This window comes from Osmia bicornis, chromosome 3 (genome assembly GCF_907164935.1).
Source record: "Osmia bicornis bicornis chromosome 3, iOsmBic2.1, whole genome shotgun sequence".
NCBI classification, from domain to species: Eukaryota; Metazoa; Arthropoda; class Insecta; order Hymenoptera; family Megachilidae; genus Osmia; species Osmia bicornis.
In genome coordinates this window covers 4,007,785-4,029,463 of record NC_060218.1, presented here as the reverse complement: position 1 = coordinate 4,029,463, position 21,679 = coordinate 4,007,785, and the positions used below count along the sequence as shown (strand labels likewise).

General features: G+C 37.9%; 4 protein-coding genes across 6 annotated transcripts; 3 read left to right on the top strand and 1 right to left on the bottom strand.

The window, feature by feature from the left end:
* Positions 1-3,940: 3,940 nt before the first annotated feature.
* LOC114872182 (EF-hand calcium-binding domain-containing protein 11-like) lies at positions 3,941-10,448 on the top strand. The gene is made up of 5 exons (XM_029179131.2): positions 3,941-3,961; positions 9,721-9,864; positions 9,929-10,024; positions 10,089-10,224; positions 10,288-10,448. Exons 1-5 carry the CDS (start codon positions 3,941-3,943, stop codon positions 10,446-10,448), a joined length of 558 nt encoding a protein of 185 aa, XP_029034964.1.
* A 66-nt stretch (positions 10,449-10,514) lies between these two features.
* Positions 10,515-19,299, bottom strand: LOC114871094 (ATP-binding cassette sub-family C member 10). Of its 3 annotated transcripts, none has more exons than XM_046284971.1 (17): positions 19,219-19,299; positions 16,571-16,720; positions 15,729-16,487; positions 15,261-15,518; positions 14,912-15,188; positions 14,615-14,838; positions 14,309-14,546; positions 13,971-14,239; positions 13,663-13,896; positions 13,387-13,598; positions 12,465-13,323; positions 12,169-12,395; positions 11,600-12,106; positions 11,346-11,537; positions 11,044-11,287; positions 10,842-10,981; positions 10,515-10,781 (listed from the first exon to the last, which is right to left on the bottom strand). In XM_046284971.1, the coding sequence occupies exons 2-17, from the start codon at positions 16,709-16,711 to the stop codon at positions 10,664-10,666; spliced, it is 4,899 nt and encodes a 1,632-aa protein (XP_046140927.1). In that variant the 5' UTR covers positions 16,712-16,720; positions 19,219-19,299; the 3' UTR covers positions 10,515-10,663. The 3 variants fall into 3 exon arrangements, with proteins under 3 accessions (XP_046140927.1, XP_029032393.1, XP_029032403.1); XM_029176560.2 differs by lacking the exon at positions 19,219-19,299 and adding an exon at positions 16,992-17,084; XM_029176570.2 differs by lacking the exon at positions 19,219-19,299 and adding an exon at positions 16,832-16,881.
* On the top strand, positions 17,333-18,680 carry LOC114871108 (coiled-coil domain-containing protein 97). Its single transcript, XM_029176596.2, has 3 exons — positions 17,333-18,228; positions 18,316-18,478; positions 18,556-18,680. The coding sequence occupies exons 1-3, from the start codon at positions 17,333-17,335 to the stop codon at positions 18,604-18,606; spliced, it is 1,110 nt and encodes a 369-aa protein (XP_029032429.1). The 3' UTR covers positions 18,607-18,680.
* Positions 19,271-21,465, top strand: LOC114871112 (RNA-binding protein Rsf1). The gene is made up of 3 exons (XM_029176610.2): positions 19,271-19,402; positions 19,683-20,263; positions 20,518-21,465. Exons 2-3 carry the CDS (start codon positions 19,689-19,691, stop codon positions 20,543-20,545), a joined length of 603 nt encoding a protein of 200 aa, XP_029032443.1. The 5' UTR covers positions 19,271-19,402; positions 19,683-19,688; the 3' UTR covers positions 20,546-21,465.
* The last annotated feature ends 214 nt before the right edge of the window (positions 21,466-21,679 follow it).

Genomic DNA, 21,679 nt, shown 5'->3' with positions numbered 1-21,679 from the left:
ATAATGAACTATTAACGGATATTTACCTCGCTTTCTACCTTCATCGCCGCATCGACGATCAGATTCCTTTTTACCCTCAAACATCCTCCTTCCCGCGGAGTTCCGCTTTGAAGCGAAACGGCTCGACGATCGCGAAACTTTATCGTGAAACAGGAATTATTACAAACTCGATCCATCCTGGCACGTGATTTCCTTTGGACGTTATTATACCGTGGAAATACGTATCTCGACGAGACTGTGTTTCAATCGTTTTTACCCCGCCCAGTCGACGTTTCAATCTCATCGTGGAAATATTTTATCGTTAATGAGAAACCGATTTCCATCGCGGTCGTTTTTCCCTCGTACAGACGTCTGTGTTTCCTCGTCTTTAATCGTCATTATCGCGCGTTTATCGCGATACCGCGTTAACACGTGGCGAAGCCTTAACGCGCGCGCTCTCCCGGCTTTGATAGAGGAGGCTGGAATTCATGGCATTTGATCTGAATTAGTGCGCTTTCCAACGCGGCCCCGTCCAATTTCTGTTGCTGCCATTCAAACGCGCTTTCAAACGAGCTGCTCTCATAGATAAGGTCGTCGCGATAAACTTCAATTAGCGATATCATCCTGGCGATCGTTGTTAATTTATCGCGTCCGACGTATACCCTGGTTATTCGTGTAGCCGACTGCGGTACGTAGCTTTCTATGCCGTTCAAATAACGATAATAATAACAAGCGGAGAGGAAAATGCAACGACTCTTCGCTCTGAATTCGTTGCAATTAAAAAAGTAACAGAAGGTAAGACGCAACAACCCTTTTAACTCGTAGGACGCGTCTTGTCCGGCTTGCGTCTTATACAGAGAGAAGAAAGTTCAGGCTGCTTTATCTCAAAGACGACATCGCTCACTAGTCACGGGAAATGGCTCTCGCAATCTTTTCCCTGAATGCCGGTTGCGAGTCAGCTCGACATTCACAGGATATTAAATGAAAACATTGGACCGTCTTCCAGTCGACGGAACTACCTAATATTTGCCAAGAACGATATCGCAAAGGAACCATCAGCAGACACTCGCTTCTTTCTTTCTTTCTTTCTTTCTTCCTGCTTGCTTTTCTCGGCCGGTCAGAGGAGTACCTGTTTCCACGAGGGGCCTAACTTATACTTCCACGTTTAAACGTGAAAAACTCTACCGAGACAGAAGAAGAAGAAGAAGAAGGAGAAGAAGTTGAGAGGAGGCAGACGAAATCGTGTAAGAACGAGATACGCCTTAAAATAATCTTGCCATTTCGCTGGTACACGCTGCATAATACCACGGACAGAGCCGGTGGTACTCGACTCGCCGAATAAACCGAGAGATGAGCAGATTTTATCGCTATCAATTTACAATACGACCCTCCACGACCGAGCCGCGACAGGTTTTACTACCTCGTTCTGGTCAACTAACGCAAAACGGATCTTATCGACCGCACCCCGATTGTTTGCTCAAATAGAGAGCCAATTTTATGGTTTATACCGCTCTCGCGACTGTTATTTTCATCCACCATCGAAACCAGTGTTTTCATTTTCCCGCGAATTAACCAAAAGCTCCTTCTGTGTCCTCTCCTCGTTTTTTTCCTCTCTCTCTCTCTCTATCGAGCTTTTGGTTTGTCACCGGAATCGTCGATTGAAAATTTCACGCGTAACAGATTAGCCCGATTTCTCCCTCCCCTAGATCGTAGGGTGGAACGTGTATTTTCCATGAAATTTTATAAACGGTAACCGTCCGTTTATCCACGCTTTTTCGGGGACCATTGGAAAGCGATCAGAATCGAACGACGAACCATGATACATTCGGTCCATCATCGCATTTACGGATTGAATATCAAAACTCATCGTCGATAATCACCGTCGATAAATACAATGGCGCTGCATCGTTGCAGATAAACAACGAACAATTTACTCCGATTCACCGCCGCCAGATATAACGTTTGACCGTAATGTTTCACGTCGTATCATTAATTCTCTATAATTTATACAACGATACCGTCCCGGTACACGATTAATCCGATCGCGCGACATTGTTGTCGCAGAGAGATTTTGTTAATCGTTCGAAACCCTAACGAGTCCCTCCGATAAATATAATATACACGTTTCCTTATTATTCCGTTAATTATATACGTATCGTTGCACTTTGTGTAACGAGGCACACGGCCAGGCTTCCCAGGCGTTTCCTTTGACTCGAGTAGGTTCAGCCTCGTTTCAGAAAATATTTATCGATGTTAACGATGCCATTTTGATGGCGAAGCCGCGCCAACTCTACGCGAGTAGAACACGGTTAGTGCGTATGTTAACACGTGTACACGTACGGTTACGTGTAATTAAATCGACGCCAGGTCCACTCGTCGCTCTTGCCCGTTTATTAATTAACGCGTAACACTGTAGGAAATTATTACCGCGCGATAAAACCGTCTGGCCCGCGACAACGACATCCTGACGTTTCATTCGTCGTTTATTTTACATTCATACGCTCGTCAGAGTAATTAATTACAATCAATATTGAACGTACAGTGTTCGGTTTTTGTTTTTATTGCAAACGTTGCCGGGGTTGAAATTAAAATTCGAAAGTAATACGTGGGACGAGTTTAGTCGAGGCAACAAGCGAATTCATGCCTCTTCTTCGGTCTGCCGCAGCTTGCACTCGGGGGTTTCGTGGAGCATAACGTGACAGAGTACGACGATGAAGCCGAGACGTTGCTGTCACAAGTGTTCAGAAGCTTTTCGACCGATTCTGGCACGTGCGTTTTGTATCCTCCACTGAGAGCACACGCGCCACGAAGAATAGCCTTTTGCAACGCTTTATCAGCTTCCTTCCGCTCGTGTTTCATGTGCTCTATCTCCCGTCGCAACTGGAACACCTACGGACGTTATATTTTAACAGATATACCCAGCTGCGTTCGACCGATTGACTGATCGACAATAATGGTTAATAAACGATTCACAATCGGTTGCGTTTTGCACGGCTCAACGGAAACGTTTCATCGAATCGATGGTGCGATTCGCAAAGAAGTCAGTCAACCGGTCAATTCAAACGAATATTATATCCCACTTCGCATTCTAATTTCTGGATTCGATTTTCTTCGCATTTCGGACACCCGTTCGCGGATGTTGAGTGCACGTTTCCTGCTGGACATATTTCGATGAACTTCTGCGGACGCTTCACACACTTTGGAGGCCTCCTGCATCCAGTTTCCTTCTCAGGACGTCTCCTGCATTGTATCTGCATTCCTGGACACGAGACATCTTGCTTTCTCTTACATTGAACTTGGGGGCAGGGCACTGGCACTTCACGAACGCACTTCTTGATCACTTGCTTTCCTGGGCAAGATATTATCTCTCCATTTGTTGTCATCGCCTTCCTGGTCCCTTCAATTTAGAAATTTCAGGTTTTCTTCTGATTTAAATTTGACGCATGGTTACGATGTTTGATGGCTGAACTGAACGTCCATCGTCTGAACGTATCCGCTATTGAAAATGGCGTTTCATATGAATATGGTGTACGGTTTCTTCTTTGGAATTTTTACGTAGAGCGAGTCCACGGAGAACAAGACGCTTCCCTTTGTCACTTAAACTCGGTTTTCTTCAAATTCTTTATCGCCTTTCCGCGTAGTTTCTTCTTGAAAATTCCATTACCCGCGACGTTCTTCGAAGGGGAGGCAGCCTCGAAATTTTCACGGGATTTAGGTGTGAACCGATTGCCCGCGACAGACTGCGGTCTGGGATTCAATTTGGAAAACTCCGGATCGAAACGGGTCGTACCGTCGAAGGCAGCTAGACGATTCTTATATTCCACGCTGTCGCGTTTTAATTTACCATTCTCCTGTTCCAGTCTCGCGATCTCCTTTTCTAATTGTGCCATACGTTTATCCTTCTCGGTGATTTTCTTGATCTTTTTGAAAGCTTTCTTGTTCCCCGTGGACATCACTCAAAATGGTGAGGTTTGGATGGACGGTAATCACGGATTGACAACGATGCTTGAAATCAATTACATTTTTCGTCGATATGGGAGGTGGTGCTATATAGCAATGGAAAAACATCTGAAAAGGTCCATCTGAAATTGGATATTTGCTAATGGACGTTTAGATACTATATTATAAGAGATATTCTCTTTAAATATAAAAAATTAAATAAAATTATAGAGGTCGTAAATCCACCGAAGCTTGCAACCGTCAAAGTGTTAAAACGATCGTGTACACCATAGCATGCGTTTCACGACACTCCACCCTCGTTGCGTGTGTCGCTTTTTATGCACGCAGACGCGGTGCATCGCTTCGGTTGACGAAAGAGATTGCGTTCGACGAAAGACCAAAACATCCCTTCTATCTTTTTCCGTATCGTCGAACTAAATGCAACATCCTCGTGCCGCCACGTGAACGTCGCAATATTTTAACACGACCTCGTAATAATATCGTTTACAAGCGAGATCCCACGGGAGGAGAGCGCTCTTTATTCCATTAAAACGGGGAGTCCTTGGTTTCGAGAGGAAACTCCGTCAACCAGACGGTCGCTCGCTTCCCTTTCGTCGATACATCGTTTTTATTTTTTTTTTTTTTTCGTTTTTTCTTCGTCGTGACAGCCTGTTGCCATCACCGATACCGAGGAGGTTTCAATACGGGCCCCGTTGCATTAACGGGATCGAAAATATCGTCTCGGATTCAATTTGCAGCTATTTTGACATCTGCTTCACCGTCGCCCATTCGATACCGCGTGCAAAATCGAGCAGCTTTGGTAAATAAATTTTCGAGCAGTTCGTTTATCGAATTCCTAGACGTGGGCGCGCACCCCCGTTCAATTTCAACCCTTTGCAACAACACGAACACGCCCCAAGGTTCGTCTTACCGTTGGTCCGAGCAACGGTGCCTCCTATCCAAAGGCTTATCGTGTGAACTCACACGAAGACGGTGATCGTTTCCCTGTGTACACACATGGTACCCAGCCGAATTTATTTAACCCAATTAAGGAACCCCGTTGAGAATCTTCGAGCGACTGCTCAGCCAATTGAAAGTTACACGTGTTTTTGTCAGCTCTCATTTAACACGAAACGTTAGCGTAGGGTGAACGAGGTGAAACAAGATACGGCGAGGAGGCTAGGAAAGATTAAAAGAGGAGAAGGAAAGGGTGTTCTGTAAACGAGTAAGTGTTTGCTTGAGAAAGAAGCCCCCTGTCGACGCTTGAAACCACCGTATGTACATGCTTCATTCGGTATACGTGGAATCGAGGAAACGGATATACTGTTTCAAGAACGTCGCGCGAAAGATCGATCGACTTTAACCCTGCTTTTAATTAGTGGGCCCTTTAGGTAAAGGGATAACATTGTAGCATGGCGATTGTAATCAGTGCACGAAACGAAGCCCGTCAAGGCTTTTCGAACGCTTACCAAAGGGCAAAATACCGTGTAAAGTAAAAAGGAGAAAATTGAACCGAGCACATGGTTAACTCTTTTTAATGGATGTTTCGCTGTATTAATTATTTTTACTGTAATTACAAGTTAATGTACTGAAATTTTCCACTGCAGTTTGTAAATATGAGCGCTTATTAAACGTCCAATCTCTCTTTATCTCTGTTTAATAATTGCGCAGATGTACGCCGACTGATATAGGTACATTCCAAATAAAACAGTATTTCTGTACAGTGAACACGTAATAAATTATTATTTGACGTAGAATTTATACTGCATACGTATCTTTAGTAATTATCACATTAGCTGACACGTGCGAAACATCACTTATGATTCTGAATCATCATACCGTATCCAGATTGATATTTATACAACCATTTTTCATCCTTAACAGTACATTTGGCTACCTATTTTCGTGTCACTCTGTATGTTGAACTTTTTACTGGAGACTGCACACAACGATTATACGAAGGGAGAAATTCAATTACATACTACCTGTGCATCGTATTTGGCGGGATACGAATTCCATCCTCTCGTAGCTGCATCTATTTCGCATCAGGTGAAAGCCAATTGTGCAGGCAAAGCCAATCGCGATCCCTCCTTCCCTCCGCAGCCGGATAGTACCCGGCTAAATTATTATAATGTCGAACGAACAAAGCATAGCTGTCCGGAAATTCTATGCTAATGAATTACGAAATCGAATCCGACTCTGGCAACATTTGCCACGCCAATACACTTTTCCTCCCTCTCTCCCATTCCAATTACCCCAAATGATCTCTCCGCTCTTGGTTCGTTGATTAACGATATTTTTCAAAAGAATCATCATCGGCGTAACGATCGTTGGTGAAATTTTATTTTTTATAAAAGAAATATAACTCAATTGCGCCAATGATTATTATTAGCGATAGATAAGATCCGGACGGGAAGAGAACGTTGTTGACGGTAGACACGTCTCCTATCCTCTTTCTCCTCCTCCTCTCAACCCGTCAATTACGGGACACGTAATGAATGAGCGCCTTCATAATTCGCGAAAAAAAACTTATCTTCTCGCCCCTTTAACGCATCAACGGCTGCAGTCAACAGGCGTCCGCACGGTTCGCTTAGCTCGGGACGGTAGTAATGATTCTACGGAACAGAAGTAAATGTTGAAGACCCCGTCTCACCTTCGTGTCTCTGCTATTTCTCGTCGCGACAGACCGTATAATGCGAGCAGGCTGTGTCGCGACGGAAAACGCACACGTATAGAGAAGGTTTCATATCGAAACCTCGTCTCGACGATCCTTGACGGAAATTCAGAAGTTACGTTTCTTTCTTTCTTCTTCTTCTCCCTTCGTTTCTCGCGAAAAGTGTAATAATACTAACGCGAGACAGGCGATAAGGGTTTTACGCGTGCGAAACAGCTCGCGGATTGGGGTGGGCACGCTTCGAAAACCCAGCTCCTCTCTATTGAAGATACACGAACGCGTTATTAAGAACGCTCCTCGTGACGAACCGGACGAGAACCGAAACGGTGATTCAAACCGGGGAAAAAGATTTCATTTATTCGACGCGTGCGACGACGGGAAGAAACGAGAGGATAGAGAAGACATTTTGCGAGGGAAGCGGAAGTACTCTCCCCCGAGGCGGGTAACCGATACGAACGAAGCTAGAGTTCGAAATCCCTGGCCATGCGAAAGAGAGCGTAATATCGCAAACGCATTTATACTATTGTATACGCGTGGAATATGTAGAAGAAGGAAGGTTTCCACGCATCAACGTTAACCCTACACCAGTCATCCCATTGCATCCTGCACTAATCACGGTAAAAGCTGGTGCTCGTTCGCGTTGGTATCCGTTACCCGTCCTGTGTCTTGCCTTACTTAATGGAAATATGAGAGACGTTACATTCGTCTGGTGACACACGTCTATCTGGTTTTTTTATTTCTAGTAATACCGCGGGGACATTGTTCCACAAACACGGCCGGTGTTCCGTCAACGCGATGCGTCAAAATCTTTTCTCATCTCTTTGTCAGACGTCCGCCAAAAAGTACACGTAACCCGATAATAAATGACGGTTAAATTCGAACCGTTGCAAAGTTGAATAATCGTTATCACGGCCCGGTAATTACCATGGGACAGAGATAAAACGTCTGAGTCAATTTAAACCGCGCCGCTGACTATCGTTTTGCTTTTACACGGTGCATTTTCTGGATTCGAATCCCGCTAGCCGTGTCCACCTGCGAGCCACTAGGGCAAATTGTGATTTATGCGACCGACGGTTGACGAAAGAGAGAATTGTCGAGGTAATGAGTTATGGTGACTCGCGGCCTAATGCAAATATATGGTCCGTTGCCATATAATCAGCCCGCCCGCTTGACGTCCTGCAAACCCGCTAGGCCGCTATGCGTTTCACTGCCTCTTCTAGCGCGAAGAACCGTTCAACGGGGGCGTGCGATCGCTAGTTAACGTTTTTTTCATAGTGTTCGCTGGCAATCATGCACCACCACCTGCGTCCCTTATCCACCCCGGAACCCCTCGTTCAAACAACATTGGCATATTTTATGTGTAACTTCAAGGGTGAACGAAAGCCTAGACACCCTTCACCATCTACTACCATGGAGTAGTAGAATTATCCAGCGTCCCATTTTTATGCATTAATAAAATTATGTAAATCCGGTAATATTCAACGCATGGTTCGTTAACGTATATAAATATAAATGATGAGAAATTGCAGTGGTATCCGGGTAAATTAACCTGGGAATATACATACTTTCTATCGGATCTAATTCGAGGCTGACACGTTATCGCGAGGAAATTGCGTCCAAGACTTCAATAACAAACGGCGAACTAGTTTCCAAAGGGCGGCGCGTACCAGTCTCCGCGATAGCAAGGGTCTCTAGGGTTGTATGCTCGTTGAAACCAACCCTTGATAGGTGCACTTTTGGGGTAGCCGGCAAGCCCCCTACGCTAGTGACTGTGCTTCAAGCCTCGAGTGGCCACCGAGACGCGCAAGAGCGAAGGGCTGCCTACCGGTTGTGTCACGGGGCGAGCTACATCCAAGATGAAATTTCAAATATTCCACGCCGTGCGTTTAATCCTCTTTTTAAGAAAATCCGTGCACGCGAACCCTCGAGAAATTCCTCCTCTACCGACGGAAAACGCAATGCTTCGGTTGAGAGTATTTCGAAACTCTCGTTTCTTTCTTTTTTTATTGACCGATCGATGTCGAAGCGGAATCCACACGTAACAGGCTTCAAATTAACGTGTACTTGAACTGTGAATAAAAAATTTAGGAAATTATTCAATATAGTAATTTAGTGTATAATTAAAAAAGATGTATATGTAGTTACCGTTTATCTTGAAAAGTGCATTTTTCAGAGTAGGACATGCAATAATGAGAAAGCTCTCTAGGTGATCTTTGCACTGTTGTCTAGCAAATGTTCGTGACGCGAACCCATATTTCACACGGACAGAAATATCCATACCGCAAACTTATTCTTTACGACGGGAGTACAACGTTTTCTTGCCTTCGCGTTTTATGGTCTGTCGGAGTGTATCGGCCGATGACATAACGCCGCCGTAAGTCTCTGCTTTTCACTCGAGATTGCCTGTGCTTTACGCCGGAAGCACACATGTTTCAAAGGCGGCTTCTCGCCGCTTCCACAAAGGGAATGAAGAAAAAAAAAAAACAGTGCCGCGCCGCGCCGCCGCGCTAGATCCCCATCTGTGCTTGTCGCGTCGCCCTGAGAATTGCGACCAGACGAGAAATTATGAAAATTACTTAATTCGTCGCTTTCGTAGAGTCAGAAACCTCGAAACGAAATTCGGAGGAAAGCTGATGACAGAAAAGCATCGCGAACTCCGTCGTTTAGATTGCCGTGAAATTCTGATTGAAGTCGAAATACTAATCGTTTCGTCGACTAAAACTATTTAGTAAGTTGGATTAAATCATCGTTGCAGGCGCGACGAACATCATTAGTAAACGTAGGTACACGCGTGAGAAAAATCATATCGCGTCTCCTCTGTCGCACGCTTGCGACGGTAATAAACGAGTTTAAATGGCGGGTAATTAAAAAAACAGCGAGTAAAATCAGACGGAGTTACAGCTCATTAGTTTTCAGCGGTGGAGAACGATGACAGGGGTCCGCGAATATGTGACGAATGAATGCCGGATACAGCAGACACGTTATGTCATTGAGACGCGTGTACCTATGTGTCCCGCGGCGGCGTTAATTGGCTCCGTGATGAATATTACAAAATACTGCCGGCTGAATGGAGAGGCACCGCTTTAATTACGATATAATGCGTGTCGGTCGAGTTACTCGCGTGAAAGACCAATCTCTCGCGTCACGCGACCTGCAACACCTCGCTTTCATTGCGAATCGCATCATTTGTAAAGTCGCTCAAGGAAATTTCCTTCCAGCTGAATTCAGAGGACGAGATGACGCCAAGCGTGTACAAGGAACGTGCCAGAACGGTAAAGTCGAATGGGACCATGTAAAAAATCTTGTAAGAGACTCAAAGCTTTCTGTACGCCGTAGGCTTTCGATTACGCTGACGTAGACTCCATGGGTTCGTTGACCAAACAACAATACAAAATAGCGATGACGGCTGTGTTCGGATATCGTCCGGATAAAGTAAACCCTTTGAAAGAAAGAAAAAGAAACAATTAGTGTTTATAAAATAGTGTTCATACTTTAGGTGGAGGTAAAACAAGTTTTTCAATCCACTGATAGAGTCTCTTATGAAGAGTATGAAAGATGGGTATTTAAAAAATGTCTCACCAGTGACTTACAGATTAACGCGGAAATAATATTTGCTCTGTTAGATAAGGATTGTATGTAGATACTACCTGTGAGATTAAGCGTAATAAGTTGATAGTAATTTTGGTTGTTTTTAGATAAAGGGTATTTAATTTTGGATGACTTCTATTCTGGAAGCAAATCTGTTGATCTGAAGGTACCATCAACCGTATGGCAAACGATATTCAAGAATCTAGATCGTTATAAAAAAGGATACATAGAGTTCGATGAATTATCACGTGTATTACCGGCAGTATAAGAACTTACATAGAGGTAGTCGGACTTATACAATGTAACTTAACTGTAAAGTAAATAAATAATAGTATTGTATTTTATCACAATCTCGTGAAATATTTACTAAATCATCGCGTTATACTTATAGATTAAAATATAATTCTAGTTTCATATGAAAATAATCATGATTTATAATACAGCTTCCTTACGCTATAATATACTTTCTGATCAGAAAACATATTATTCCTTATTGGAAAATTCTTGATTCGCTAACTGATAAAAATAAGAATTAGCATTCTGAATTAACAAGTTTGGTTCGTCAAACTCTAGGACCTCCCCGTCGCCCATTACAAGAATCCTAAAACAAAAGCGCGCATCAAATATACGCGATGGAAACTTATAAATAAAATTGCCATACCTATCACAGTGCATGATCGTCCTTATCCTATGCGCTATAGTGAGAACCGTGGCAGTCTGAAAGGAAGACTTTATCGTCGTTTGAATAAATTTGTCTGTTTCCTGGTCAACGTTAGCCGTAGCTTCGTCGATACAGACAATCTACAAAGCAGAATTTAAAGTTTAACATTTTTTGAAAATACTCTGAACAAAAGTGACCATACCTTGGCATTGTGTAAAACTGCTCTAACCAAGCAAAACAATTGCCTCTGTCCTGCGCTAAGATTGCTACCACTTTCATCTAAAGCAGCACCAAGTCCTCCCAGACGATACACTAACGTATGCACCTTACACCTCTCCAGTGCTTTGTATATATGCAAATCTGGATACTGATTTAGTGGATCAAGGTTTTCTCTGACAGTCCCCGAAAAGAGGAATGGATTTTGGGGTATAATGGCTAATCGTGATCTGAAACGATTCACATTCAGCGCAACATGTCCTAATTAATTGAAACTATTAATATTACCTTAGTGCGTGTAACTGTAGAGTTTGTATATTAACATTATCTATCAGTACACTTCCGGAAGTTATTTCTGTCATTCTAAATAAGGAAGCGAAGAGTGAACTCTTTCCAGCACCTGTACGCCCAACGATCCCAATTTTTTCTGCTGGTCGTGTGACGAATGATACACCGTTCAAAGATGGTACCAAATGTTCCCTATAAGATACTAGATATTCAATTACATTCAATTCAGCTTCTAATAAAATCATTTCAATTACCTGTATTTCAAAACCACTTCCTTGAATTCAACTACACCCTGACTTGGCCAAGCATATGGTGGATTATCTCCTTTTATCGTTTCTACTGGAACAGTCTCCACATATTGTTTCACGCGTTCGACAGCGATCATTTCCCTTTCAGTCTCGGTAAATGCGTTTACAACTCCAGACAGTAAACCAGTTATAGATAATGTGTAGGTAACAACAAGACCTATCAAACCAGGATCAGCTATGTCATACTGATGTTGTAAAATTGCAATAGTGCTCACTCCTGCTAGAAGTGCCACTCCAATCAGTTGAAGTCTTAACGCGAGCCACTGGCCAACTGCAAAAGATGCAAATTGTGTTTTTTGACTGACTTCTAACAAAAGTTCATTTTCTTGTTTGAAACGAGACACAGTGCGAAATGCTCTGATAGTAGATAATCCGTGCAAAGTTTCATTAAAGTGTGCATACAATGGTGACAGGGCAGTACTGGATAAACGCTTCAATTCTCTTGATGTTAATCTGAAAGATATTTATAGAATGATATATTTATTTGAAAATTGAAGATGTAAGGAGGTACACACCGATAATGGTTTTGAATCCAATGATAAATTGGTATAAGCGGAGCTAGTACTAAAAGTATCCATGGTAATCCATAAGTTGTGACAATAATTGTTGCAAACAAGCCAAATAGTTGTGCGAATAATATGTTAGCAATAAAGGGAAGACTGTCATCAATCGTGTACGTGTCGGATGAGAATCTATTTAAAATTCTACCAAATGGTTGAATCTCAAAGAATACAGCTTTAGCCTGAAAATGTATGCTACATTATTTTAACATAAACACATTAAGTATTCATATGTGCTAAATGTTACACACCCGTATAACAACCTTCAATAGTTGTTTATGTATAGTAATAGCCGCTTGGATACCACCATACGCAAACATAAATGCCCTCATTAACGTGAAAATTGTGTTGAAGAAAACTAATAGAGCATACACTGTTAAATAATAACCAGTGGTCGGGTTATTATAGCCATTAAGGAAATATTGCAATTGTACAGGCGTTGATTGATTTGTAGTATTAGTTGCTGTTGTATTGACATGAGTAACCCAATAAGAAAGCCATAAATCCGTAACATTCTTAGAACTTTGCATTAGAAACATAGAAAGAGCTATTGAAATCGCCAGATAACGACCAACAGCTTTTATGTAATAATTATATACACCAAGTCGTACAGTCCCTTTTTCTTTATATTCTTCATCAAGCAATGGATCCCTTTCATTTATACCAGACTGATAGAAATCTTTTGGTAGGTCGCTTACAGACATAATGTCTAAATCTGAATCTATAGATTCTGAAGATAATAAATAATCCTCTAAGTCTGGTAAAATATCACTCGGTTTACCCTGATTAACAACCCTGCCTTTAGACATTTCGACAACTAAATCCGCGTGAATTAAATATTGAGTTTGATGAGTACATAGCAATCTCGTTTTGTTTTTCAATAACCCTAAAATGACATGTTCAAATACATAACTAGCAACTTTTGGATCCAAAGTCGCTAATATGTCGTCCAATAGGTAGATATCTTTATCCGCATATACAGCTCGCGCCAAAGAAATTCGTGTTTTTTGACCACCGCTCAAAGTGTTTCCCGCTTCACCGACGAGTGTTAAATCCTTTTTGGGTAAAGAATTTAAGTCAGCACTAAGAGCACATGCTTTCAAGATGTTCCTGTTATAAATCAACTTGTATTAGAATATTTTGAGACCTTGAATTGTCTAATTCATTACTTACTTGTACTTGCTGTAATCGTAAGATTTACCGAAAAGTATATTATCCCGAATAGTACCACGCTGTAACCAAGGATTTTGCTTCACAAATGCAAAACCCTTTTCAATGTCACTCACTGATATTGTACCTCGAACTTTAGTAATTTCACCCAAAATACCATCTAAAAGTAGCGACTTTCCGCTACCTACTTCTCCCATAATACCGATTAAGTTACCCTAAAACAGAATTCGTTCAGCTTATAAATCATGAATCAATCTAAACATAGTATTGTTTTTTTACCTTTGGAACTGTAATGTTAATATCATGTATAGTAAATATACTATCATCTTTAAAAGTAACTGTTTTTTTAGACTCTGAACTAGAAGATGGACTTGAAAAACTTTCAGGTGTATCAACACTATTTTCTTTCACACATTGTTGTTGTGAATTTACGTTCAATACTACATTTTGAAGCACTACGTCTAGATCAGGTACAGATTCAGAATAATATGATGACATATCTGCATCTGGCAACTAATTAAACAGTATTAATATTAAAAATTTTGTCCGATTTCATTTTTATTGGAAAACTTGTAGTTTCTACTTACATCTAACATTTTCTGAATTCTCTTAAGTGACACCCAAGCTTCGGTAAGACCATTTAGAACCCATGGAAACGCATTCAATGGACCTATTAGCATATTCAACAATGCCATACTAGTAAAAACAGTCTTGGCATCAAGTTCGTTCCCAATCAGTACATATGCAGTAAAAGTTAATATCGAAATCAGTACTGGTGTTGTAGCCCAAAAGTAAACACATAGTGCATCCAGATACTTTCTACCTCGCAAATGTTTGATTTCATTCTCTCTTAATTCTAAATAAAGAAGAAATTTTAGCAAGTTGTATACGAAGATGAATCATCAAAAAATGAATGTATACTGACTGAAAATGTTTCGTAAAAAATGATCTTCCCACACATTTAATTTAATTGTTGTAATTCCTTTCAATGTTTCTCCTATAAGTCTGACTCTTTGATCTTTACGTTCCATTAATTTTGTACTAAGGTTTCCAATACGATTTGCTATTAATTTGTTTATAGGTATAAGAACTATTGCAAAAGTAACTCCTGCTAAGAATGAAATCCCTATTTGTCCGTGAAGAAGGTATAATGTCACGACTAGCTAAAAAAAAATTAAGAATTTGTGTTAGAATATCTTTATATTATTATAAAGATATATTAAGAGATTACCTGTAATGGTATGCTCCAAAATTCATGAAAACTTGCACAACTGTTAACAAGTCTGTCAGTGTCTGTACTCATAAAATTAACAATTTCACCAAAATTAAATTGTTGCCTCAAGTGAATACCCGAAGAATGTAAGGTTTTCCTATACAATAAAGTTATGATTGTAGCACGAATTTTTAAACCAACAATGGACATCCAAAATGTAAAGTGAGTATTACAAAAGGCCCCTGAAATAACAAAATTATTATAATTCGTAAATCCCATAATTAATTACAGGTTTGACCAAAATTTAAACATTACCTATTAATGCACTAATAAATAATAATAATGCATACAAGTATCCATTCAAAACAGGTTCATCCTTGTCTTCTATGAAACCAATCAGTTTGTTTAGTAACAGTGGTCCCATAAATGAAGCACAATTACTAATGAATTTTAATATTCCAACTGAGTAAAATTCCCAACCAAAACATTTATGTAATAAATGAAACAGTGTTCTCTTGTTTTTAATAATTTGAATACGTGTTTCTAACATTGAATTTTCAGCATTTTCCATTGTACTATTCGGTTGTCTGGACTGTAATATTATTTATTTCGAAAATATTTATTTCTGTCAGTAGAATAGTATGAACTAAAATATTGTATTTACCATAGTTTGTAAATGATGATCAATCTTCTGACTAATATAGCCAGTACTGAAGTATTCTGGTAAATCAAATAAATCATCTGAATGATTTAACAAACCCCGAACACCTTTTTCCATTAATGGATTTACCCAATGGAATATAATTTTAGAGGTCATTGTTGCATCTTCCATAGCAGTCCCAAGGTAAGTTGGGTCCTGTTCCTCTGAGAATCTCACATAAGAAGAATTAGGAGTACTCAACAGAGCAGTCCGTTCTCCTATCTAAGAACATATTTTTCATTGATTTGTAATATCTTTGTTTGCTTAATAATCCGTGGATTTAGATATCATAGCCAATTTGGTAACAGCAAATGTACAGGATTTAGTAACAGATGTTAGAAATCTCTTAAACTGATAAGCATGAGGAAAATACTAATCACTGATAATATTATAAACCATTATATTAGAAGTAAAAAGTATAAAATAACTTACTTCATTAAACTGGGATGATCTCATATCTCTTAAACTGCTGTGACCTGGTATCAGTGTTACAGCATAGAGTATTAGTAGAGTAACTACACTGATACTAAATCCCAATGATAAATTAGGTAAAACATCATCTTGTGGATTATATTTGATGTGACTCCTTAGTAATAATATGGAAATAACAATTAGTAGAAACACTAATGCCCGAATAAACACAGGACCTCTTGGATTGATGTCTCTTCCTTTCTTTAAACTTAATATGAAACAAAGATGAACAACCCATGCCAATCCTTCTGTACCTGCCACTAGGTAATCAATAGGTTTGGCAGATGTAATATTATCTTTAATTATAGTTAATACTGGATCATAATCCTGCATATTAGTGGTAACAGAAGACTCAGTAACAGTTTGAGTACTATTTTTTGGGGAAAAAATTGATTTTGTGAAATCAATAGTATGATTTAATCCATCTTTGATCCGTTGTATTATATCTGATGTGTCTACCAATGTATCTAAATTTGTATGTGGTGTCATGACCTGTTCATGCACCATGGAATTATTATTAGGTGGATCAATATGTTGTGGAACCAGAACAGTATTAGCAAGAATAATATATGCTCTAATTATTGGAAGAATTACAAGACACAATGTAATTAAAATTCTCCAATTTATAATATAACTAGAGTCAAAGTGATGAATAGTATATGCATTTCTTTTTCCACAGTAATATGCAGATATTACTGCAATACAGACTAAAACTGGTATCTGAAATTTATAAAAATTACATGTATTAAATGTAGAATATCTAACATGTATGGATTATGCATGTAAAAGATTAACTAAAGCACCTGGAGACATAGTTGTTGAAAGCAAACATCAAGATCATGTGTCTCTGGATTTATTGGTTTCATACCTCCATGATTACCACATAATTCTGTCCAGTTCCATTTCCATGTCTGTTCACCACCATCACTTGTCCAGTTATCCATATTTCAAAGCTACAAAAAATAATCATTAAATATGATTAAAAACTAAGTCTAAGAATAGCTTAAAAAGAAATTAAAATTTAAGTTATAGTAGTGTTTACAAATGTAAAGTTTAACATTTACCTTACAGAGACTATTATATTACATTTAAAAAATACATTATACTTTCTATATACTTAACTTATCAAGGAAAACAACTGTTATCATATTACATAAAAAAAAACAAGCAATTGTATATAGGTCATAAATTTATGATAGATTTATTATATTATAACATACTTACATGTTAAACATAAATTTTAATTTGTCAAACAATAATATTTATGACATATTTCACAATGCATCACCTCTACAGTGAATTCTATATTGAAATAAAATTGTTGGTTATGTCTCTAATGACAGCTGACATCAGTGATGCATTTGATTGCAATCAATTGTAATGTGTATAAAGAAAGTAAACAGTAAAATAAAAGCAAAGTGCAAGGTATTTGTACATTAAATTATCAATAAATATGAAAGTATAAATTACAAAAACGTGCTAATGAATAAATCAACAGTCATATACATTAAAGTACGATGTTAAAATTGTTGATATACGTATAAAACACGTTAGTTTGGTTAGGCATGAGTAACGAAGAAGTGACGCAAACTTACGCACCAGAAATGATTGTTAATGAAAAAGATAACGATAATAATTTACAAGAGCGTTTCTTAACTGAAAAGAAAGAAGATACGAATGTTGAAGAAGAACTCTTAAGTCATGTAGCTAAGAGCAAAGCAATATTTAAAAGTCAACAGAAGGATGATCCAGATTTAACATTTGAAGAGAAATTAACAATTGCCCGTGATACTTTTAAGAAAAGTCATTGTTTATTCTTATCCAAATTTGGATATTATTTAAAAGAAGAACACTTAAAGTATTTTGATAAGGATAAAGATGAAAATTATGAAATTGCTCATCATATTAATAGATTACAAAGGTATTTTAATAATTCAACAAGACAGAGAGATATTAGAAATAGACGATATCAAGCTTTGAAAACTTTAATTGACAAAGGAGAATACTTTAGTGAAACTGAAATGATGAAACGAAATCCACTATTATATGATCATTTAGTTGGGCAATACATGACTGAAAAGCAAAAACAGATAAGAGATAATATAGATACTAAGAATATTACTTTTGTAAATTTGTTAATGGAAAGTATTGATAGAGACAACATAAATAAGAAACAGAAATTACAAGAAGAAGAAGAACAGAATGTATTAGAAGAGACTGAATCAGATGAAGAAGAAGAAGAAGAAGAGAATAGTTGTGTTTCAGAACATGATGAAGAAGAAACTTTACAATGGGGAAAGATGTCTGAATCATCCCAGGAACAATCTCAGAGCAGATCAAAAGAAATAACTAAAAGGCTACCTAGTATATCACAAACAGAGAAACAAATACTTAAACAAGAATTTGTGAGCAATATGTATCAACATTTTTTAGATGGAAAAGATGCAGATTTTGATTACAGGTATTGATGAGGAATAGATTTTAAAACTAATACTTTTTTTTTAAATTTATTGATATGTTTTAAATTCATTTCTGTTCATTTTTTCAGCACTGTGGACGATAATGAAGCATATGATAACATTGACTTGAGATCACAAGATGAAGAAGATAAATATTTTGACTCAGAATCTCCTGAAACTGTAGTTCCAACTGAAAATACAAATGAAATTGAGGATGAGGATGAATTGGATGTTTATATGAAATCACTGAAGGTTAATTGATATTTCAGTTTATGATCATCAGTTCATATTAAAAGTCCTAATTCACAGAAAGATTATTTATTCAATAGGAGCAGGTTGCTACAAGTACATACTCCTCGGATAATGTATCTGATGATTAATTTTAATCTTTTATATGTATAGTACTGTAAATACATCTTTATAAATAAAAACCTGTACAAATTTTATAAACAAAGAAGTTTATTTTTTAAATATATATGTTGAGCTTTAGTAAAAATTTTAGTATTAAATATCTCGTACACTGCCGAGCATGGTAGGCTTCCTCAAGGAAAATGGCGATACCACCTCCACTTCATAGGCTACCCCTTCGCTAGGGCAACCGTGCCACCACTGACAATGAGGTGGTTGCGGTAAAAATGACAATTGTAGGGGAGAGGGCCCGAGATATATAGGTCTATAGCCTCCCATTCGCGGGAGATTTAAATTAATATGTATGTTATCATTCATATTTCGTAATTGTACACTAAATTTTATAGTATTTAATAATTAAAAATTATATTATTTTGTTTTTAAATCACTTTTAATATTAATATCGCAAAACATTAAGGTTTTGAAAATTCTTGCTTTCCATGTAACGCCTTTTTTTCTAGGACAGTCTACTTAGTTCCATATTTGTACATTTATTATCTCAAAATCTACCATTATTTAAAAATTCATCGATCAAGTATTTTTTTCTGCACCAATAGACCTTTTTGTGAACAGACTGTACGTACATTTGGCGTCTGGGTTGGAGACGTGAAGACATGGAATGCAGTTTCTGTGCACTGTGAACCCCGGTTGATTCTCGCCTATTGATTGTGTCGTACTAACAGCGTAGTGAATATTCTTTTTCTATTCCGTTTTTCAAGAAATTCACGCAAAAACTGAAAGTTATCAGAAAAATTAGAACACAATTAAGTAAGTATAGCGTAGTGAAGTTAATAACTATTCTGGAAGTCGTTGGCGCGCACATATACTTGATGTTGTAGTAACCAAAATTTATTTTGCAAATTTGGATTATTACAAAAGATTATTGCAAAAATTCAATTGTGCTGTTGGTTTGTATTAATTCATTATATGTAAAAGTGAAATAACAATATACATTGTGATAAATTTTGGTGCACGTTCGATTTTGTTTGGACAAAGAAATTGAAAAACGAAAACAACCTTTGTTTGACTCCTAATCTGAAATTTTTAGATCAAAATGACGCCGGAAGGATATACTCGCGTTTATGTGGGTGGATTAAACGAGAGTATCAAAAAGGAAGATCTTCAAACAGAGTTTGAGAAATATGGCAAACTAAACAAAGTTTGGATTGCATTCAATCCACCAGGTTTTGCTTTTATTGAATTCCTAAATATGAATGAAGCAGAACTTGCTTGCAGCAGTATGAATGGCACAGAGATTATGGGTGCTAAATTAAGGGTAGAAATTTCACGAGGCAGAGGTCGGGGTGGAGGAAGGGGTGGTATGGGAGGATTCAGAGGAAATCGAGGTGGTGCTGCTAGAGGTTACGGCTCTGCTGCCTCTATTGCATTCAATTACAGAGGAAACAATATGTATGCGGATTATGGAGGTTATTATGCAGGCAAGGGTGGTGGAAGTAGAGGTAGAGACTACTATGGAGAAGCCTATATCAATCGTGCTGGTGGGTATGTTACCCGAGATGGATATACACAAGATGTCTATAATAGTGGAGAGTCCAATGCTGATTATTATACCAACAAAGGCACTGGTACATCAAGGTACCGAAGTCGCTCACCAGCTGGTCGTGGCAGGTACTGACAATACCTAATCCTTTGTTAAATCTTGAGTTATGGTACACTTAACATGAAATCAATGACATCGCTTTATTAAATTTTTTATCTGGTTACATTTCAAAAGCAATAAACCAGGTTGGAAATAGAAAAGGCATTAATAAATTTGTTGTATGCGTTGTACAATTATAAATGAGCACTCAAGTAATGAAAATTTTCTGACAAATGAAGGCAAAAGTAATATTACATTCTATTTTGCACTTCCATGTTCACAGTCATCGTCATCTTCGTGAATGCACATAAAAGATCTACTACTGCATTGCCAATCTGAACTGCGGGCCAATCAGCTGCCCACCCTGATGACTACATTTCTATCCAATCTACGCAGCGACCTGTATATAAACAAGAATCTACCATTGCAGATCAAGTTGTGCAATACCATTTGTATAGTATACTTTAGTTCTGCAGTTTGTAAACGTTTTCAAAACATTACTCATTATTCATGAAGAAAAAAAACATTACTGGAAATTTTATATGACATGAAAATGAATCATGAAGAAAATTGAAATCAAGCTATATAATCTTAGTCTGAAGTATTTATATATGTGACTTTTGTCTTATTTAAACTTGGGGTATTATGTATTTTTTAATTTTAAGTTTTTTTTACATATATATTTTTTGTATCCTTTTTTTAGTTTCTTTTTTATAGAAGAACTGAAAAGAATATAGCCGAAAGAAATTTAAAATAGTTTATAGAAAAATACGAGATAAGATACTTCATAATTAAATAAGTTTCTGTTTTTTTCTTTTTCACGTTTAATGTGCTTTAAGAGATTTCCAATATAATTTTGTCTATAATTTTGTATCACTTATTATGGACATACTTATTATTTAAAAAAACAAACGAAAACGCAAAAAAAATATCGCCAATTTTAGCCAAATGCACACTACTGCTCGTATATGATTGACTGTGCAACTTTGCCTTAAAACTTTTTATATATCATATGAAGTCAAGATTTAAAAGCTGCGAAATTGATTCGTTATAAATAATTTAAATTAAAGCATTTCGAAGTATATGTGCAGAAATAGTATTGCATTTGGAAACCTTTGAGCATTTGTTGCTGTGAATGCTTGAATGAAAAGTAACGAAACATGGTAATGTTTGCCATTGCTGTAAATGATATGGAATTGGATATCTATTAAATGATTTGCTCTCACTACTATCCGCCACCCTGCCTGCCTGCTTGCCTACTTTTTTCAAACTTTTAATATTGGTTTCTTGTTTAAATTCATAGAAAGGAAATTCGAACAATATTTTTGCTACTCTTTTGGATTTACAAAAAAGGTAGCTGATAGTTATTTAAAATTTGTATGCTGTATTAGAAGTATAACAATCAGTTGATCATAACTTTTTAAATAATACATGGGACTTCGACG